Raw genomic sequence first — 17,936 nt, 5'->3', positions numbered from 1 at the left:
ACTACTTCATTTGTAGATCGATGAAAATGCCGATTTCTTTTTCATAATTCTTCCGTAGAACGGCACTTCAAAAGCTGTTTCAATCTACAACAAACGTGGAGAAAACGGTTAAATGTTTAGCAATTATCCTGAGTTATATTTTATCAACAATCATCAGAGATTAGTAATTAAAACTTACATAAACATACTCCCGATTCTCACTTGCATTGTGTGATCACTCGAGCGGAACTAATCTCTACCACCTGGCACAGTCTTACAAAGGGGTGTTCTCTTAACGCCAACATATTTATCAACAACAGGTAGGTGTTGTTTTAGGAAACAATAGGAAGGCAATTATATACTGTTTCATATAAGCTGTCTTTATTTTCACCTGTAAAGTCACTTGAGATTTACCTGTATTTCAATGGCGAATTCCCCGAACACCAACTCTGGTAAAGACAAAGGGAGGTGTTTATGTAGGGAACCCTTTGAAGTTTAGTTATAGTCTGTTTCAAAATCTAATACCAACTCAGGTAACTTTTGAACTAGGTAATTTTTTAACTAATATAAGATACATTATAAGATTCAATAAATGTACAATTTTGTTAATTGCAACTATTAGTTTAAGTATTTGTATCAATTATTACTATATTTTCCCAAAATAATCATATGATAATACACAATGCACAATATCTATATTTTACAATAGCAATTAATTTAAGCACTATTTTACTCAAAGCCTATTTTAAAAAATCATAAATCAATAAAATTTAAAGTTTTATTAAATCATCATATATTTTATCAGAAACACATATATATATATGTTTCTGATTTTATAAAAGTAATTCAATGGTTTCCAAAATAATCTATAATGATAAGATATGTTATCAAAGTGTCTCATATACATTTGGATGTACATATGGTATGCAAAATATTTCATTTCTAGCTAATTTAACCAAGATGCAGCAGCTGTCATCAAGTCGATGGTTACAGTCTGGTAGCGGTCTTTCAGGGTTGCCAGGCGTCTGTCGATGTTTACATACTTCTTCTTGCGGGGTTGGGTTGGAGCTCCAGCATCTCTCTGTATCCGGCTGATGTCGTTCATCGTTCTGCATGTCCTTGGAATCTGTAGGTGTATATGTTGGGAAACTCGTCTCTTCATTTCCTATGCCATGCTTCCCAGATAAAAGCTGTGCCAACTGTAACAGAGTGTCCGTCAGATCTTATTGTTATAGAACTGTGTTCTCCACTGAAAGACACAATATGTGGACCATTTGAAGGCTTCTCCTTTCAGGAATCGCAGCGATCTCAGCATGCAGTACCTGAGGATAAAGCATATAACAATAAAACTCTGCCTAAGTATGACCTTGTGGAAAAAAGTGACATGGAACATTGGCGCCAGCTAGCATTCTCTCTCATCGGAGTGTTGTGTTTACTAGTTGTGGTAGCTACAGTGATCGTCTTTGTGACTTACGCCAGGTTTTTGAAATACCGTCAGGCAAAGACAAGGAGACCATCAACTTCAGAAAGAGGTAATGTTTATTTATAAAGTATGTAAACATGAAATTTATTATTCTTTGCAGTGATTTATGGGCCTTGCCTTGAAAAGTCATGGACACCAGCTGGTTTCTCAGTATACATAATTATAAGAACTCATAATTTTGCAAAGCCAATGTCTGTTAGTATTGAATTTATGTTAGTTTGATTATATGCCTTAAAAATTAACTCTTCAAAAGTTATTATAATAATAAACTTTATTTATTGAGGATGGATTTATATGCTTATCTACCACATGGTCCTCCTGAAATTATTTTATTAATTTTATTAAATTAATAGACTTATTTATCATCAGCGTGACATGATTGTTTCACTCAAAGATTATGTCTAGAATCTGCTCATTATCTGCTGATAATTTTAATAATAATAATTTTAAATTTCGAAACTTTCATTTTAGAATAGTAATAGTGAATATAATAAACAGGATGTGTTTCCACAGGTGAAATGGAAGGAGAATATGTGGTGATACATAGAAGGCCTTCGGGATACGTCCCGGCGTCTCTCGAGGAGTTCAACCAGATTTCAGAAGGCTCCCCTGTGTCTCCTCTCCTGGAAAGTTTGTCCCATGGTCACCGCGGACCTGATAGGTACTCCAGACTTCCACGTCGCAACAACTATAGACCTCAAAGGAGACTCCTCAACGAGTATGTTGATGATGTGTTCGAGTCTGATAACAGTGACAGTTCAAGGACATCTGGGGTCAGAGGTCACTTACAGACAATTCCAGAGACACCAGATGGAGACGTATAGGCAGAGGGAGCTGTGTAGGACAAGAAATCCGACCTAAAAGTCAAGATCTCTAGAATGTTTGTTTGTGAAGCAATCATTAGTGAATAACATGTTAAAATAATTTGAATGAGAGTAGTGTGACGTGTGTGGTGGTAAACCTGTAAGGTGTATGTGTTTGATACCTATAGTAGCATAAAATCTGGTATTTTATCATCCTGATATCTACAGATAATGTATAATTCATTGATCAAGATAGCCTCAAATAACCATTTACATTCAACAGCATCACAGACACCTGAAGTCATATACATTTGTATTGGTTTATATTGATTTAATTCAGCTTAGAGCTTTATACCTTTATCTAACATCTTTCATGTACAAGTATTAATAAGTACAGAATTGTTGGTACATCAGGCATTATTTGTAGGCTGCTCCTCCAGTTTCAAAAGGACAAGTACTCTTATATTATAAAATATACTTAATAAAGATCTGCAAAATCCATCATTATAGACAAGTCGAGTAGCAGTAGATATACTTATAAACAAAGACATTTCTGATATTTACACATATTGTCTTCACTGCCTTTAGAAAAAGCACAAATTTGACTTTTTAAACTTATTTGATTTTTATTTTAATATTTTTTTTTATTTAAGTTTATATTTTTATTGGGAGTATTAAATCTCACCATTTTGATTTTAACGTATTTGATTATACCCCAACCATTTGCTGATTCTTCTAGAAATCGGTCCCAGATATGTTTCTCTTCTCAACATATTGTGTGCCCTTTTTTAGAAATTTACTTGAAATTATCTTTTGAAAGAAATTGTTATGTTTTTAATTAAAACCTTATTATAATGGATGACGTAGCTAATTTTAGGAGGTGCACACATGGTGACAAGACACAATCTTAATTAGAATACATTTGATATGTTAAAGAAAATCTGGCTATCATAATGCTGCTTTTTTGTTCTGATTATAATGTATTGATATTTAAAATGAATTCTTAACTTAAATCAGGAGTTTAAAAAATATCATTGTGGCTGATTTGGTACCATTAGCCCTCCATATTTTCTAAGTTTTGAATTTGAATTCCTCTTGGGAACAAAATTAAATATAAAAAATGTTTCTAAACCAACGAAAGAGATTATATAAAGTATAGTTCTGAAGGACATGGTTAAAAGGAACAGTTTTATTTCTAAATAAAAAAGATACATATAAATAATCATTATAAAAATACACCCATACCTGTAAATCGGTCAAGGAATCCATATCTCGTGTAAATATGTTGATATTTTTACAACTTAACACAATCATTATAATACACGGGAACAGTAGTGTGTGTGTCAGTTGAGTTGGTAATGAAAGGTTATAATTTTGATAAGGAAATACTGATGTTTTTGTTTGTATTTGATAGCTTCAAAGTTTGTTTTTCTTTGGTGACTTTGGTTGTGTTCATTTATTTTGCCAAAGGAGCATATTTTAAATTGATGAATGTCGCTTTTTATCATGTATATACCATAAACCTGATGTTTTGTAACAAACTGTGTATATTAGTAAGTTATAATTTGTTATGGTTAAGTTATAGCCAGCCAGCTTTTCATGGTCATTGTTTCATGTTTTGTAAGATTTTTGTAGAATCTTACTTAGTGTTTTGTTAAGAATAATGTTAAGTCAGCAAGAGTTATCTTCTCTTTGATCAGGTAATTATATTGTTTTGTTATAAGCTTTTGTCAAAGAAGCTCTCGATTTCTTTTTCAGAATTGGAAATAAATCATAAAAACGAAGGCTGTAACAAAACCTTAGATTTCACAGACAGACCATGCCACTTTGTATCTCGGGGTTTCTGTAAAACTTATTTCTAATGATTATAAAAGATTTATTTTTACGTCTTATTTCTTTCTTTCTCAAAACTTTAAAATTTAATTTTACATCCAATATGTAAGATAAAAGTTGAGAACATACGAGTTGTTGAATTTTTATGTTAACACCCAAAATTGTCTATTAGTAGGCCTTAAAAAAATTAATTAAATTAATACGTTTTGGCAGGTCTTTTTTTATAAAGAGGGTTTGGTAACTAGCACAATATACTATTACCAGTAACGTTGATCTAAGCTGAAAGTCACAAATAAATACAAATTATTGTTAATATTTGTTACATATTTTTAATTTTAAGAGTTTTCATTTTTTTTGAGCTACAATATTGATTGATATTAGTATTAAATACATTTCTGAAAAGTATGATAAAGAGGTAAATTATGTTAGCAACGTTTATTGTATAATACAAACAGTATTTGTAATAATTATTTGAAATTTGTCTTCCAGAAGTGCAGGGCACTCGTGTCACATTGTAACGAATACTTGAAGATGGTGAAACTATTAATGGTGCTATTCTTTGTCTGTAGAGAGATCTTAGTGCTGGACCTAACCCTACTCACCATGTTACTGTATACTGTATGTAAAATTTGAAAAATTACAAGAGTTTAAGGAAGTTTATTGATGTAGATTTATCTGCCCTAAATAAAAGTTATCTTTCTTCACACTGTCATGCAGCTCTGTTAACGCCCAAACAAGAACCTTGATAAATCTGTAAAAGTAGTGATGCAATGCTTTATATCTTAAAATGTTCCCAACTTAATCTCATGTCATTTTTAACAAAATAAAAGTAATCCTTTTGTTTAAAGTGTGACGAAATGATAACTTGGTGATATTTATGACAGCTGTCTTGATAACACATAATTTTACAAGTTTGTTTTATGTTTGATAATAGTAATACATAATATCCAGCAGTGATTGAAATGAAAACAATGACGACTTGATACAAGATTGGTATGTTTTGTTCTTAGATGGTATATAAGAATTGGTTTTTCCTGGTTACAGCTGTTTTTATTAACATGAGGAAATTTCATTGTATCTGTATCTGTGCCATTTTTGAAAGATATGAGTAAAATAAGTATATCAAGTCATTTACTTTATTTATTTGTAGATTTATTTGTAGATGTGTAATTGACTATAAGGTAATATTTCAAAATGCCTACTGATGCAAGAAAAATATTTTGGCATTATTTTTTTCCATTAAACATTTTTTTTAGATCTTCTGGTTTGGTTGTGTGTTTAATACACTGATTTGTTGAATAAGTTGTGAATTTTATGTTAATAACAAATATCGAGCAACTCAGTCATTAAAAGAACCGTCTCTTAATGGCCCCCTACCTTTTGAAACGTCATCTGACCCGAAGGGTCATGGTGGCCTATAGTCATCATGTTTCATCCACCGTAGGCTGTCCGCTGTGTGTAAACTTTTCACATTTTGAACTTCTCCTCCAGTTCTACCAGTGCGATTTGGCTGAAACTTGGAAATGATCCTGACATGGTCCTTACAAAGTGCTGTTATTTTTGGGGTCGATCTGATATCCAAGATGGCCGCCACAGCTGCCATCTTTAAAACACATTTTGAATTTCTCAAAATCTTCAAGTGCGATTCGCTGAAACTTGCCTTAAATGATCCTGACATGTTCCCGGCAAAGTGTTGTTACATCTTGGGTTGATCCTTACTGTTGTATTCCCATTTGGGATGGTTTCAGATTCGAATCTAATCAGTCGTGATTAAACACATGTCACAAAGCCATTGCTGGTGTCCACTTGCTTTTATTACTCTCCTTGCGCAAGAGATGCTCGGGAGCATACTTATTTCAAGTATACCGAGGGAGCATTTATGAATTGTTATCAAATGATACAAACACTACACTTACATTTGGGTTGATCCCAAATCGAAGATGGCCATCATGACAACCTATCTAATTAGTTTCCTGTGCAACTGTTGCTAAGGTAGTCAGATCACCGTTAAGGCCATTGGGCCTCTTGTTAAAATGCGAATGTAAAGTTTGTTTGTTTGTTTTTTTGGCACTTAATTTCTAGTAATCACTGAAGAAGTCTTCCTCAGTATGGTCTACTAAGTCTATGCCTCTGTTTATCGGATTTGGAACAAATCCAAACACAACAAGGCAGAAGGTAGCCATATGTTACTGGTATGCAAAATGTGCGCGAAGTTTTGAATTTTTTAGTGTATTGAATATTTCAAAGAAGGACAAACGGAGATATTCTCGTGATGGATGACCTCTATGCTCTCTTGTGGTAATCCGATGGTTGTAACCACAGGGATCTGAGCATTAGGCCTATATATAGCTATAGCTACTTACAGATTATATAATCATGGACCTACCATAGTGCCATAAGACCATTTTAGACGTTTTATCATACTCTACAGGGCACTATACTCGTATATAGTACACTGTAGAGTATGATTTTTATCGTTTTTTTATCTAGACCTCTAAAACGTCTAAAATGGTCTTGGGGCACTCTGGTGGGTCCATGATTATATAATCTGTAACTAATTCTCAGACCCCTGTGTCTGGTGGGTCCATGATTAGATAATCTGTAACTAATTCTCAGACCCCTGTGTCTGGTGGGTCCATGATTATATAATCTGTAACTAATTCTCAGACCCCTGTGGTTGTAACGTATTATTTTTTTAGTTTATTTATCATTAACTTGATAAAGGTCAATGTCATTGTTTTTTAAAAGAGAGATGGTGCTAATTCCAGTGTTTTGCTTTACTTCGATTGGAAATTGACTAATAATTGTAAAGAATAAAATGTATCGATTTAATTTTCAGTATAGATAGCCTTATTTCCAGGTATACCCATGATGTTCCACAAAGGAATCCAGATTACGTTGTGATAGACTATAATAGACTACTACGTGTATATATACATGTACATGTATACTATCATGGACTATGTTGATAAGTTTACCAATGACGAATCTTTATCCCCTCTTTCTAAAGATTTGAAGATGATTTTTGTTTTGTATGAGAGTAAAATAAGAACGTGATGGGGGATATAAGTATCCAAAGCGCCTATCTGCACGAGCTCCGTACTTCCGGCTTTACTCTCACGTCACCAAGTGCTCCGGAAAGACTATAGTGGACGGTAACAATGTCGAGCTGTTTCCAACCTTCCGCCCAGACGAGCTCCGAGCGCGTCCCGGTGTATTGGGCCCACGACAAAGAAATTGATGTAAGTAATCACGTCGTTTATAAATGGAAAACGTTTGTTTATGCAGAAAAGATTATATTACTCATGGCTTCCGGATTGTATGTTGGTAATAAAAGATAATGCGAGAACCCTCTTCCTGAAATATTACCGCCACAGAAAATCAAAATATATAAAAGAAAATTGTTTGTATTTGTTTAATTCTACATCGTTTGACCCTTCGTCACAAACGCGGCTGTATGTACGAACAAACGGATATTTAACATAGTTTGGCCTTAATCTGACTTCCGATCCACTTAGAAGCTCGATAAGTATAACTAAGCATTGTTTACAAAACATGACGAGTCCATGATGACGTCACAGATTTAGGGAGCGAGGGACAGGGAAGAAACTGCGGCAATGAAAATACAGAGAGCACCGTAAAATGTATCTGTGTTTTCTGCTGGATTCTCAATGGGATATTAAGCTTTATTAATAAAGCTGGTTTTTTTTAATTCTTTGAAGCAAAATATCGTTTGTCAAAACGCATTGATGACACTTTGTGTACATTAACACGCGTACGGTATTAGTGGATAAACATTCTGTTGTCTTTGTGAAGAGTGGCATAAAGTGGACAGCTCTGTGAATACAGCTACTGATACGTGGATACCATGGTGTTCCTGCGTCTAGCCCCCCTTGGACATCGCTGCCCTGGGTACTGACCATTGTGTCCGTCGGCACTACAGTACCTAGCCTTCTTTTTCCCCAATTGGTGGTCATATCGATATGTCGGATCTACAGCCAATTCCGTGGTCAGAACCAAGACCGTGGGCATGTTCCAAACTGTAGAGTGTCTTCCAAAATGTGAAGTCAAATCCCTGGTAACAATCGAGGGAGATTATGGTAAGCTGTGAAATCTCCTCATATGTGAAGTTAAATCCTCTGGTAACAAATCGAGGGAGATATTATGGTACGTGTGAAATCTCATATGTGAAGTTCAAACCCCTGGTAAACAACCGTGGGAGTTTATGGTAAGTAATGAAATCTCCTCATATGTGAAGTCAAATCCCTGGTAACAATCGAGGGAGATTAAGGTAAGTGTGAACTATCCTTGTATGCGAAGTCAAATCCCTGGTAACAATCGAGGGAGATTAAGGTTAGTGTGAAATATCCTTAAATGTAAAGTCAAATCCCTGGTGACAATCGAGGGAGATGAAGGTAAGTGTGAAATATCCTTATGTAAAGTCAAATCCCTGGTAACAATCGAGGGGGGTTATGGTAAGTGTGAAATCTCCTTGTATGTGAAGTCAAATCCCTGGTTATGAGATTATGAACTTTCTATATGTAATTTATTTCCTGCATGGGAAAAATCGAAAGAGATTACGGTAAATATCAACCTTTCCATGGAATGACGCCAAAAACCATTGTAACCATCGTGAGAGATTATAGTAAAATCTCCCGATATGTGAAGCCAAAATGTATGCTATGCCCGTGCTGTATTTCGCCAAAATGAAACTATTATAAATGTAGCTGGCAAATAAATGGCATACATTTCTGTTCTTCAGACGACTTATCTAGGCCCGGTCCCACTGGCGTTTAGGAAGATTTGCGAACGCATTGCGCACAAAATTGGCTGATATTCGCTGAACATACGCAATATTCGTTAAAGCGAATAGTCGGGCAAGTGACTGTAAAATCGGTAAAAATGGTATTAATATATCCGGTATAATTTCTTATGAATAAGAAAAATAAAACTTTCCGTCAAAATCGCTGTACATGCGAAGAAAATAATAATATCTATGGGAATCCTAAAAGTCCTCCCGACCGGCTATGAGTGCAGGTCAATCTTAACGCATGCGCAACATCCACCACTCTCCGTAGTAAACAAAACATGGCTACCGTAGTTTTGAACCAACAGGTTTCCGCCAAAACAACCAACAACTGACTCACCTAAAATGCGAAAGGAAAGGCAATGGAGCAGCGACAATCCCTACAACTGACTCGGTAAACATTACGACGCATGGAGAGTGTTAATACAACTTGTTATAGTGAAGAGAACAGTTCAAACGAGCACGCGGCTCCGGACCGCTACTGTACGTACCTAGGCCTACTACCCGGTACTCCCTGCTCAGCTGATAGTGAGTGAGTCTTCGTATTTTGATCATTATGTAAATAGTCCCTAGCAGTATTTTTTCATAAATGAGTGGTCACATATGGTCACATGTTTCATACCTGTTCCCCAATCGCGTAAAACGTAACCCTGGGGTAAATAGCGGTTCTTTCGTGGGGCCTCTTTAGGGGTAATGAATGCCCTGTATATTTATAAAATGTACCGTTGTAATGCATGTACAGTTAGAATGTAACCGCTAGTGCATTATCAAGCTAAGATTTGTTTCAATTAATCTATAATATTATGCTACCGGTCAATTCATACAGTTCTGATGTATATATTTATAGATTTTTAATTTGTAAATTTTTGTTCTGTACATGTTCTGGTAGTGTTATACACATACATTGTATATAGGATTTACATTGTAGGTTAATTGGTAAAATTGTATTGTATATGTTCTGATATACACATATACATATGTACATGTAGGTTTTAGCTTGTTCTTTAGATATATTTGGAGGACACATACAGTATTATTTCTGGTCATAATAATAGATATTGTTTGTATATTTATTACAACTGTACCTGGTTCATGTGTATATGACAAACTTTACAGAGTTGAAATGTACTGCAGCCATGTATCATTTATAATTATTCTGAATTTTTTTTTGGAACTATAGATAATGAATTTTGTATCTTTTTTGAAACAATATTTGATTCTATCAAATGCATCAGTGACACATTCACAACTTATAAAATGTTTTCTCTAAAATAAAAGAAACCTGTAGAATGAACCTACATTTATTCATTTATATATATTTGAAATTGATCATTTCAATTTTTGTCATATTCAACAGATATAAAAAATTGTTGGTTCTTTTTTTCAGGCACCATGCATGCATAGTGACATGAATACAGAAAGTTCATCCCTTGGACCTGTATACAAGTGTATATGTATACATATACATACAATTAGCATCATATGAAGACTGAAGAATGTTGATATGAGTGCTCTTGAAAGTAAACTTTTCCAATATGGACCTAGAAGATCATGAACAGAACATTTAAACAGTATTAATTTATTAAATGTTCCTTTCAAGTGTAATCATTAAATAAAATTATGATGCAATACTTTTTCATTGTTTAACTTTGTAGAAATATTTGTTTATATTAGTCCTCTAGATCCAGTGATTATAATTCTTGCATCCATATGCCGGCTCATTTGTTTGTCAGGGCTTGTGAGATAGCTTTTCAATTACTTTTAAAATATAAGGAATTTTTTTTACATATAGCAATATAGATACCATTGTCTTAGCATTTCTAAATTCTACTTTACAAGAGAGTAGACTCAACATATAAATAAAACCATAAAACTAGCAAGTTATCTGAAATGTTAAAAATCTTTTTGTCTGAACCAAATTTCACATTTATTGTCTATGTAAAACTTGTACATAGACCATTTATGTATAATACTGTAGTAACAGTGATTACAAACACATAGACTAAAATGTAGTATGTAGTACTATGTACATCGGTCTTTGATTTGAGTTCTAAACAAAAAAGTGGTACCTATTGGGAAGTTGTGACTTGGGCGGAGGGTGAAATACAGAAGAAATAGCTACACATGGAAAAAAGAAAGATATACAGTACCATATGGATTCAAAGTTGCTCCAAAATCAATGAGACTAAATTAAATAACCAAAAAAAAAAGCCATGTAAACCCCAAATATGCAATGACCAGATCAATGATAAAGCACCCTTCCACTTCCAGTTATCTGTAGCTATTTCTTATATATTTCAACCCCCCACTCAAGTTACAACTTCCCAACCTCATGATTCTTCTGTCTTTTAGCCCCCCACCCCCCCCCACCCCCACCCCCCAACACACACATACCTGATTGATTGTCATGTTATTTCAGGTTCCTATTCAGGTATTATTCCTAAAAACCAAAAAGGGTATACACACTGTGTACTCTCAAAGGAGGGGAACCACTGCATTCAAAAATGGAATTTACAATTTCATCTTTAATTTTGAAATTTTCAATTTAATTATTAATTACTGGACTATTAAAACAGTATAGAACCCCTCGGCTACAGACAAAGTACTGTGGTACACATTTCTCTTAATTAATTACTTTTCTTCAACTCAATCATCTTTTTCTCCAGAGCACAAAAAGAACAGGAAACAACAGAAAAGGAAAGTAACATACATGTAGGCCTATATGTTTTCTGGAAATATATATGATGTGTTAATTCTCACAGCATAGGCCTACATGAGTGTGAAGAATTAAATATTATCAATGTTTGAGAGAATTTCCTAGTTGTAATTCTATAGCAGCTACATGGAATGTACGTTTACATATATACATTGTACGATACATATACATCATAAAAGTTTCTTTCCTTCCAGCTGGACATTCATGTCATCTCTCTCCAGAACTCAAATATTGTTTAAAAAAAAAAAAAAAAAAAAAAAAAAACAGAGACATAGATAATTTAATTAAATCTCTGCAAAAAACTACACGAATAATTGAACACATATATTGTACTTGTAAAATATCAATGTATGAGCTAATTTATTTTCACATCTTTGACAGCTACATGCATGGACGTTCTATGGAACGTTTTCGTGTGGTTTTAAATGGGAAATTATGTTACGATTATTTGTACTTAACCTTCATGATTCGGTTGATGTAAAATACGACGAATGCGATGCTGCAATAATTGCCCCTTGCCGGGGCCCCATCTCTGCATCGGCCGAATATTTGTGTCGATTTCCATGTACAAGATGCTTTTATCGAAAAATTATTACAAAGCATTGTCATTAATGTAAGAATACTTCATTTGCAATCAAATGTATCATCTCAAAACAACAATTTGCATACCGCATTAGTGGTTTATCACACGAAACGAAACCGACACGACTGAGAAACACATGTCCATGTTGACATTTCCACGCAGCCTCGTTTTCAAAGAGTTTGGCGAATTTATATTTAGAACTGTGCTAAATTTACACGGGGCTTCCCCAAAATTTCAATGGTCAAAACTGGACACCGTAAGCAGAACTTGACCATCATTATGGTATACAATGACTTTTGGAAGGCCAAAGAACGCATTTAGACTGGTTTCCTTTGCCCGACTATTCACTTTAATCGTACTTGTATCTGTCGCCCAACATCCGCACACGTCCGTAATTATCCGCAATGGCGTGTTTTTTCCGTTCCCAGGATTTTTGAAGTGCACAAAATTTTGATTACAGAAATCATTCGCATTAGATACGCTATTCGCTCGCAATATATACTCAATACATGCTTATTATATGCGCTGTATATCCGCTGTTATTCGTTGATATCCGCAACTGACAGGGTTTTGCGGCTTTATAGCGAACTGGGACAGTGTGTAAAACGAATAAATAGCATACCTATCACGTTGACATCACGAATCAAAATAATTTGTAACGAATGTATATTGAGTTCAGCATTTGTATTGCGTCTGTTTTGCATTTGATTTGAGAATAATTTGCGAATGTATAACAAACGTGTTGCGTAAACCAAAACTACTGTATAAATATGGCAAAAATCGACATATTTATCTATTATTTCCAGTCCGTCGAGAAATACAGGTGTAATAATGGGTCCTCGGCAATAATACCAATACAACATAACAATGGTATCCAACAACAAATTAATCAGAATGTTCAAGTCATGAAATTAATTCAAAGACAGAAAAGAAAAAGTTTTTTGCTTTGATTTGAATTTGAAGCAGACTAGACCTTCCTTGTATCTGGAGGATGTAGGATGGAAGTTGCAACTTGCTTATCTTTGTTGCAGTCGTGTTGTTTGAAAAGCGATATCGAAAGGCCCGAGCGCTCTTCTTTTCTTACCGTAATTCAGATGCCCAACATGCGCAATACAACCGTTCTTTCCGCTACATCTGCGCAATGCATTATTAATAGATTCGTTATATTTCCGTAACAATCGCTATACTTCCGATCTGTTTCCTCAACATATGCGTTATATATTCGTAATTGTTTGTTACGTATCCGCATTGTTGGGTAATCTTACCGATTGTACCCCACACGGGAGAGCATCCGTTATCGTATTCGTTTTTATTCGTGAAATATCCGCATTTGTTCGTAATAAATTCGCAGAATATTATTAACATATCCGTAATTTATACTTGAAAATTTGTTATTTTTAGCCAATTTTGTTGCGGATGACAACGAACGGCAAAAGTTTGTAAACTAAATTCATCCGTAATTAATCCGCTCTTCAGTGGGACCGGACCTTATACAATGCGAGTTGCATGAGTGTATCAATTGATGTAAGACGAAGTTTAGTTTGACCTGACTATATATCTATTGAAAATTACGCATTTTCTAGGTAGAATGCGTACTTATTTTGTGTAAGACGGTTTTAACATCTATAATTTTTTTTATTTCAGAATGGTTGTTCATCTCCCGGATATTTGAAGTGTTCGCCTGCTTTTTGTGTATCCTGGCACTATTTCTACACGTGTTGTATCTTCCTGTCAGGAAGGAAGGAGTCCGATCAGTCGCAATCTACCTCCTCGGGGCTGCAGGTTCGTGTTGATCAGGTCCCTGTCAGTGAAACCGGAGGGGATTATAATGTTAGACTTGTCTGTCTGTCTGTCTGTCTGTCTGTCCAGATGTCATTTTCAGATGATAACTTGAGAACGGATTGATGAATTTTGTGAAAACATAGCGATAGCTTATAACGAGACACAGTTTTGAATTGATTTTGGTGTCAACTACAAAGTCATTTTTACTTAAAGTAAGCTATGATTAATATACTCAAATCGCCTTTCCTCCGTCGTCCGTCCTTCCGTCCATCCATTAACAATTCTTGTTACCGCTATTTTCCAGAAAATATTGAAGTGATCTTTCGCAAATTTCATATGTACGTGTGCATATTGCATTTTGGAACCTATCAGTCAACACGATGGCTGATAGGTAGCCATTTTTGATTTTGACAATGACGTTTGTTACGGCTATTTCTCAAAAATCACATCGGAACCTAGTTGTTCAAATTTGCATTTTGGTACTGATCGGTCAACAAGATGGCCGGTAGACAGGCATCTCTGATTTTGATAGTTACCTCCAAGATGGCCGACAGGCAGCCATCTTGGATTTTAATAATTCAAGTTTGTTTCCGCTATTTCTCAGAAAGTACTGGAAAGATCTGTCTAAAAAAATTATATGAAGACTGTCCTAAGACCCTACTTGTGAACAGCATGGAATGCGATATTGATTTTTTGTATTAATTGACCATATACAATGTACGGAAGTTTTGACCTTGAAATGACTAACTTTTGACTATGGGTAGGTGTGCAATAATCGGAAGTAGGTAGCCATTGGAATGCAGATTCGAAAAAGTGAAAAAACCTCATAATTTCCTTACATGTTCTGATTGAGGTACCCTTACGCGGTTATTTCACTAAATCTATCAATACATATTGTTTTAAACATTAGATGAAACTTCAGTGATGTTATTATGAATATGTTTGAAAACAAATAATATCGATTTGCAAATTAATTATAAATTGGCCTGCAAAGACGTAGAATTTGTCTGAAGTTTCTAAAAATTGACCTTCCAACAGTTTTATCTTTAGATGACAATCTCACCAAATTCATCATCTTTGGTTGAAAGTATAGTCCAAATAATTGCAAAATATTTGTATTGTATAAGAACCGGAATTGGGTGTACCATTTTGTTGAAAATTTGATATTGCTAAAAATAGGCCTCCAAATTTTTAAGCCGCACATAGAAAAATATAGCCTTGAAATAGGATATCAAAATTGAACATTAATTTGATATAGTTTGGGTCAACAAAAGAACCCTGATGTATATTTTAGGAGGGCAACATTGAATCATCCATATTACAGGCCCCTTGGGTCTTTTGAATCTTTTTATAGGTATTTTACAGGTTCACTGTCATAGTGCTACAAAATTCACACTGGTCTCGTTAAATTGGTTCGTTGACAAAATTCAATGGTAGCTTATATGACCCTAGTAGTAAATATTACATTTTGGTATTGATCGGTCGACAACATGGCCGACAGGTCGCCATCTTAGAGTTTGATAAGCAGAGAAAAGATCCCTCTTTACAATGGCAGACATAGATATTCTTTGGTGGGCGCCAAAATCCCTCCTGAATCTCTTGCGATAATCGATGTTTGTTTGTTGCGGCTATTTCTCAGAAACCACTACAGTAATCTGTCTTAAAAATCATATGCAATTTCCCCGAGGACCCTAGTTGTGCATTTTTAAAACGTTGGAGACCGATCGGTCAACAAAGTGGCCGACAGGCAGCCATCTTGGATCTGATAATTGAAGTTTGTTACCACTTTTCCTCAGAAAGTAATTAAGGAATTTTTCTCAAATTTGATATTCAGGTATACCTAAAGTCATAGATGATAAATTGAATTTTTGGACCGATCGAATGACAAGATAGCCAACAAGCCGCCATTTTGAATTGTGTTATTGAAGTTTGTTACCGCTTTCCTCATAAATAGCTAAAGGGATCTACCTTTAATTTGATATGTAAGCTCCCCATTGACCTTAGTTGTACATGATGCGCTTTGAGATCGATCGGTCAACAATACATGCAGTCATCTTGGATTTTGATTGTTGAATATTGTTACCGCTAATTCTCAGAGTACTGAAAGGATCTATCTCAAATATCATACCTGTATATAGGTTCCCGTAGGATCCTGATTGTGTTGTGCATATTGCATTTTGGGACCAATCAGTCGGCAAAATGGTCGCCACCTTGGATTTTCAAAGTTGAGGTTTGTTACTGCTATATCTCAGAACGTACTTGAGGGATCTTTCTCAAATGTCATATGTAATTTGTAGTCAAAGTTTGAAATGCAGAGAAAAGACCACTCTTTTCATTTTCAGACGTAGATCATTCGTTGGTGGGCGCTAGTATACTTCTTGGATCTCTTTAAACTTGTTGCTATAGTGAAGATTTATGGAAAAGACTTTACCAAGTTCATTATTTTTCTCATGGTTTTGCTTTGGAATGTTTTGCGTTTATCAAGAAATGTTGACTCGCTGAGTGGTAGTATGCATTATTATTATGACATATGTTGACTCTGTTGGACTGTTGATACTTATGCCAATTAATAATAACAGGAGCAAAAATGTACAAAACCAAAAAAATGAAACAAAGTTATATTCTTGCATCATTGTCTTTGCAACCTTGTCAAACAAGCATTACAAGCTCAAAAAGGGTGCAAGGTGCGTGAGATACAGTATATACATATAATTAGATTTTACTAAATGCATTACACTTATATTGTAGGTTTGTTTGCTCTCGGAGGTGCATTTGTGTTTGCAGCCCTGTACGACTCGCTAGCTAATGATCTGGCTACTGGAACACACTCAGCTAACTTCCCATTCGGAATAAATATCCTGGCCGGATTTATCCATATACTAGCCTCAGCGTTGACAGCCGTTGCCACGGTGAAGGCTGCCGGACATGGCGCGGACATCGAGGAAGCGTACATAGTCTAAACGGAACCGGAGATGAACTTGATCGTGGATTTAATTTCCTCGAAAACTCCAGCGATTAATGTAAAACTAGATTTTTAGATCTGACATCATTTTAATGGTATTGTGTTTGTTGTGGAGTACATGTCGATATCTTGTCGACTATGATTGGCTGCACTGCTTCTTCGGCAGTTTATTTACTGCCATTGAAAGGCTGTGGTGACAGCGTTAAGTTGTATTGAAATAAACAGATAAACATTTTTAAATTGAAGTTCTCCAGTATTTTTAAAAACATCTTATTATGCTTATATTGACAATGTAAGTGACTAATATAATTAATTGTTGTTTGTATTGCTTTCACCGTTGATGCTAGTATTCTTTACATGTGATATTGTAATTGTGGTTCACTGTGTCATACTTCCGTACATATTTTTTTTTCTTCAAGTGTCTTAGTTAAAATCAAAGGTCAAAGGCCAATGTCATCATCAATGAGATAAGGCTTTGAAAAGGTCTCTGGTTAGTAGCATTGCATATATAACTGTTTACGATCGTCTAACATGTATACGATCTATCGTCATGGCCTTTAGAAGAAGATAGCAATATACATAAAACTAGCTAAAATTGTGACATCTCAGATTGGAATGAAGATGAATTCTGTCATGCAACATCACAGCAAAGATTCCCATGTTGCTGAGTAATAAAGTTACTACGGATGTTGAGTATAATTTATAAACTATTTGTACATAATCGTGTTTACCGCTGATGGCTATACTTTAGAAAAATAAAAGGCTGATTTTTATAACAAAACTGTTCTATATGTTTCTTTGATTTTCGGAACTTTGTGTAAAGAGCGTCCTTTGCCCTCTCAGACATTGATATACTAAGTATTAGTTTACAAAAACATAAGGGTCTGCATATCATTGTTTTCTTTGCACGCAGGAACGACTAGACTGTTGAACAGTCGGCGACCTTCGTACCAAAGATAATCAATATGATAATTTGTTACATTTGGTA

At 34.9% G+C, this 17,936-nt stretch overlaps 2 protein-coding genes across 2 annotated transcripts; both read left to right on the top strand.

The window, feature by feature from the left end:
- The first annotated feature begins 1,224 nt into the window (after positions 1-1,224).
- LOC138329602 (uncharacterized) lies at positions 1,225-5,355 on the top strand. Its single transcript, XM_069276691.1, has 2 exons — positions 1,225-1,511; positions 1,976-5,355. The coding sequence occupies exons 1-2, from the start codon at positions 1,364-1,366 to the stop codon at positions 2,284-2,286; spliced, it is 459 nt and encodes a 152-aa protein (XP_069132792.1). The 5' UTR covers positions 1,225-1,363; the 3' UTR covers positions 2,287-5,355.
- Positions 5,356-7,664: 2,309 nt separating this feature from the next.
- Positions 7,665-17,729, top strand: LOC138329600 (uncharacterized). Its single transcript, XM_069276690.1, has 3 exons — positions 7,665-8,198; positions 13,849-13,986; positions 16,735-17,729. Exons 1-3 carry the CDS (start codon positions 8,129-8,131, stop codon positions 16,944-16,946), a joined length of 420 nt encoding a protein of 139 aa, XP_069132791.1. The 5' UTR covers positions 7,665-8,128; the 3' UTR covers positions 16,947-17,729.
- Positions 17,730-17,936: the final 207 nt, after the last annotated feature.

This window comes from Argopecten irradians, chromosome 8 (genome assembly GCF_041381155.1).
Source record: "Argopecten irradians isolate NY chromosome 8, Ai_NY, whole genome shotgun sequence".
NCBI lineage: Eukaryota > Metazoa > Mollusca > Bivalvia > Pectinida > Pectinidae > Argopecten > Argopecten irradians.
The sequence above is the reverse complement of the archived record's forward strand: the minus strand, read 5'-3'. Positions and strand labels throughout refer to the sequence as shown.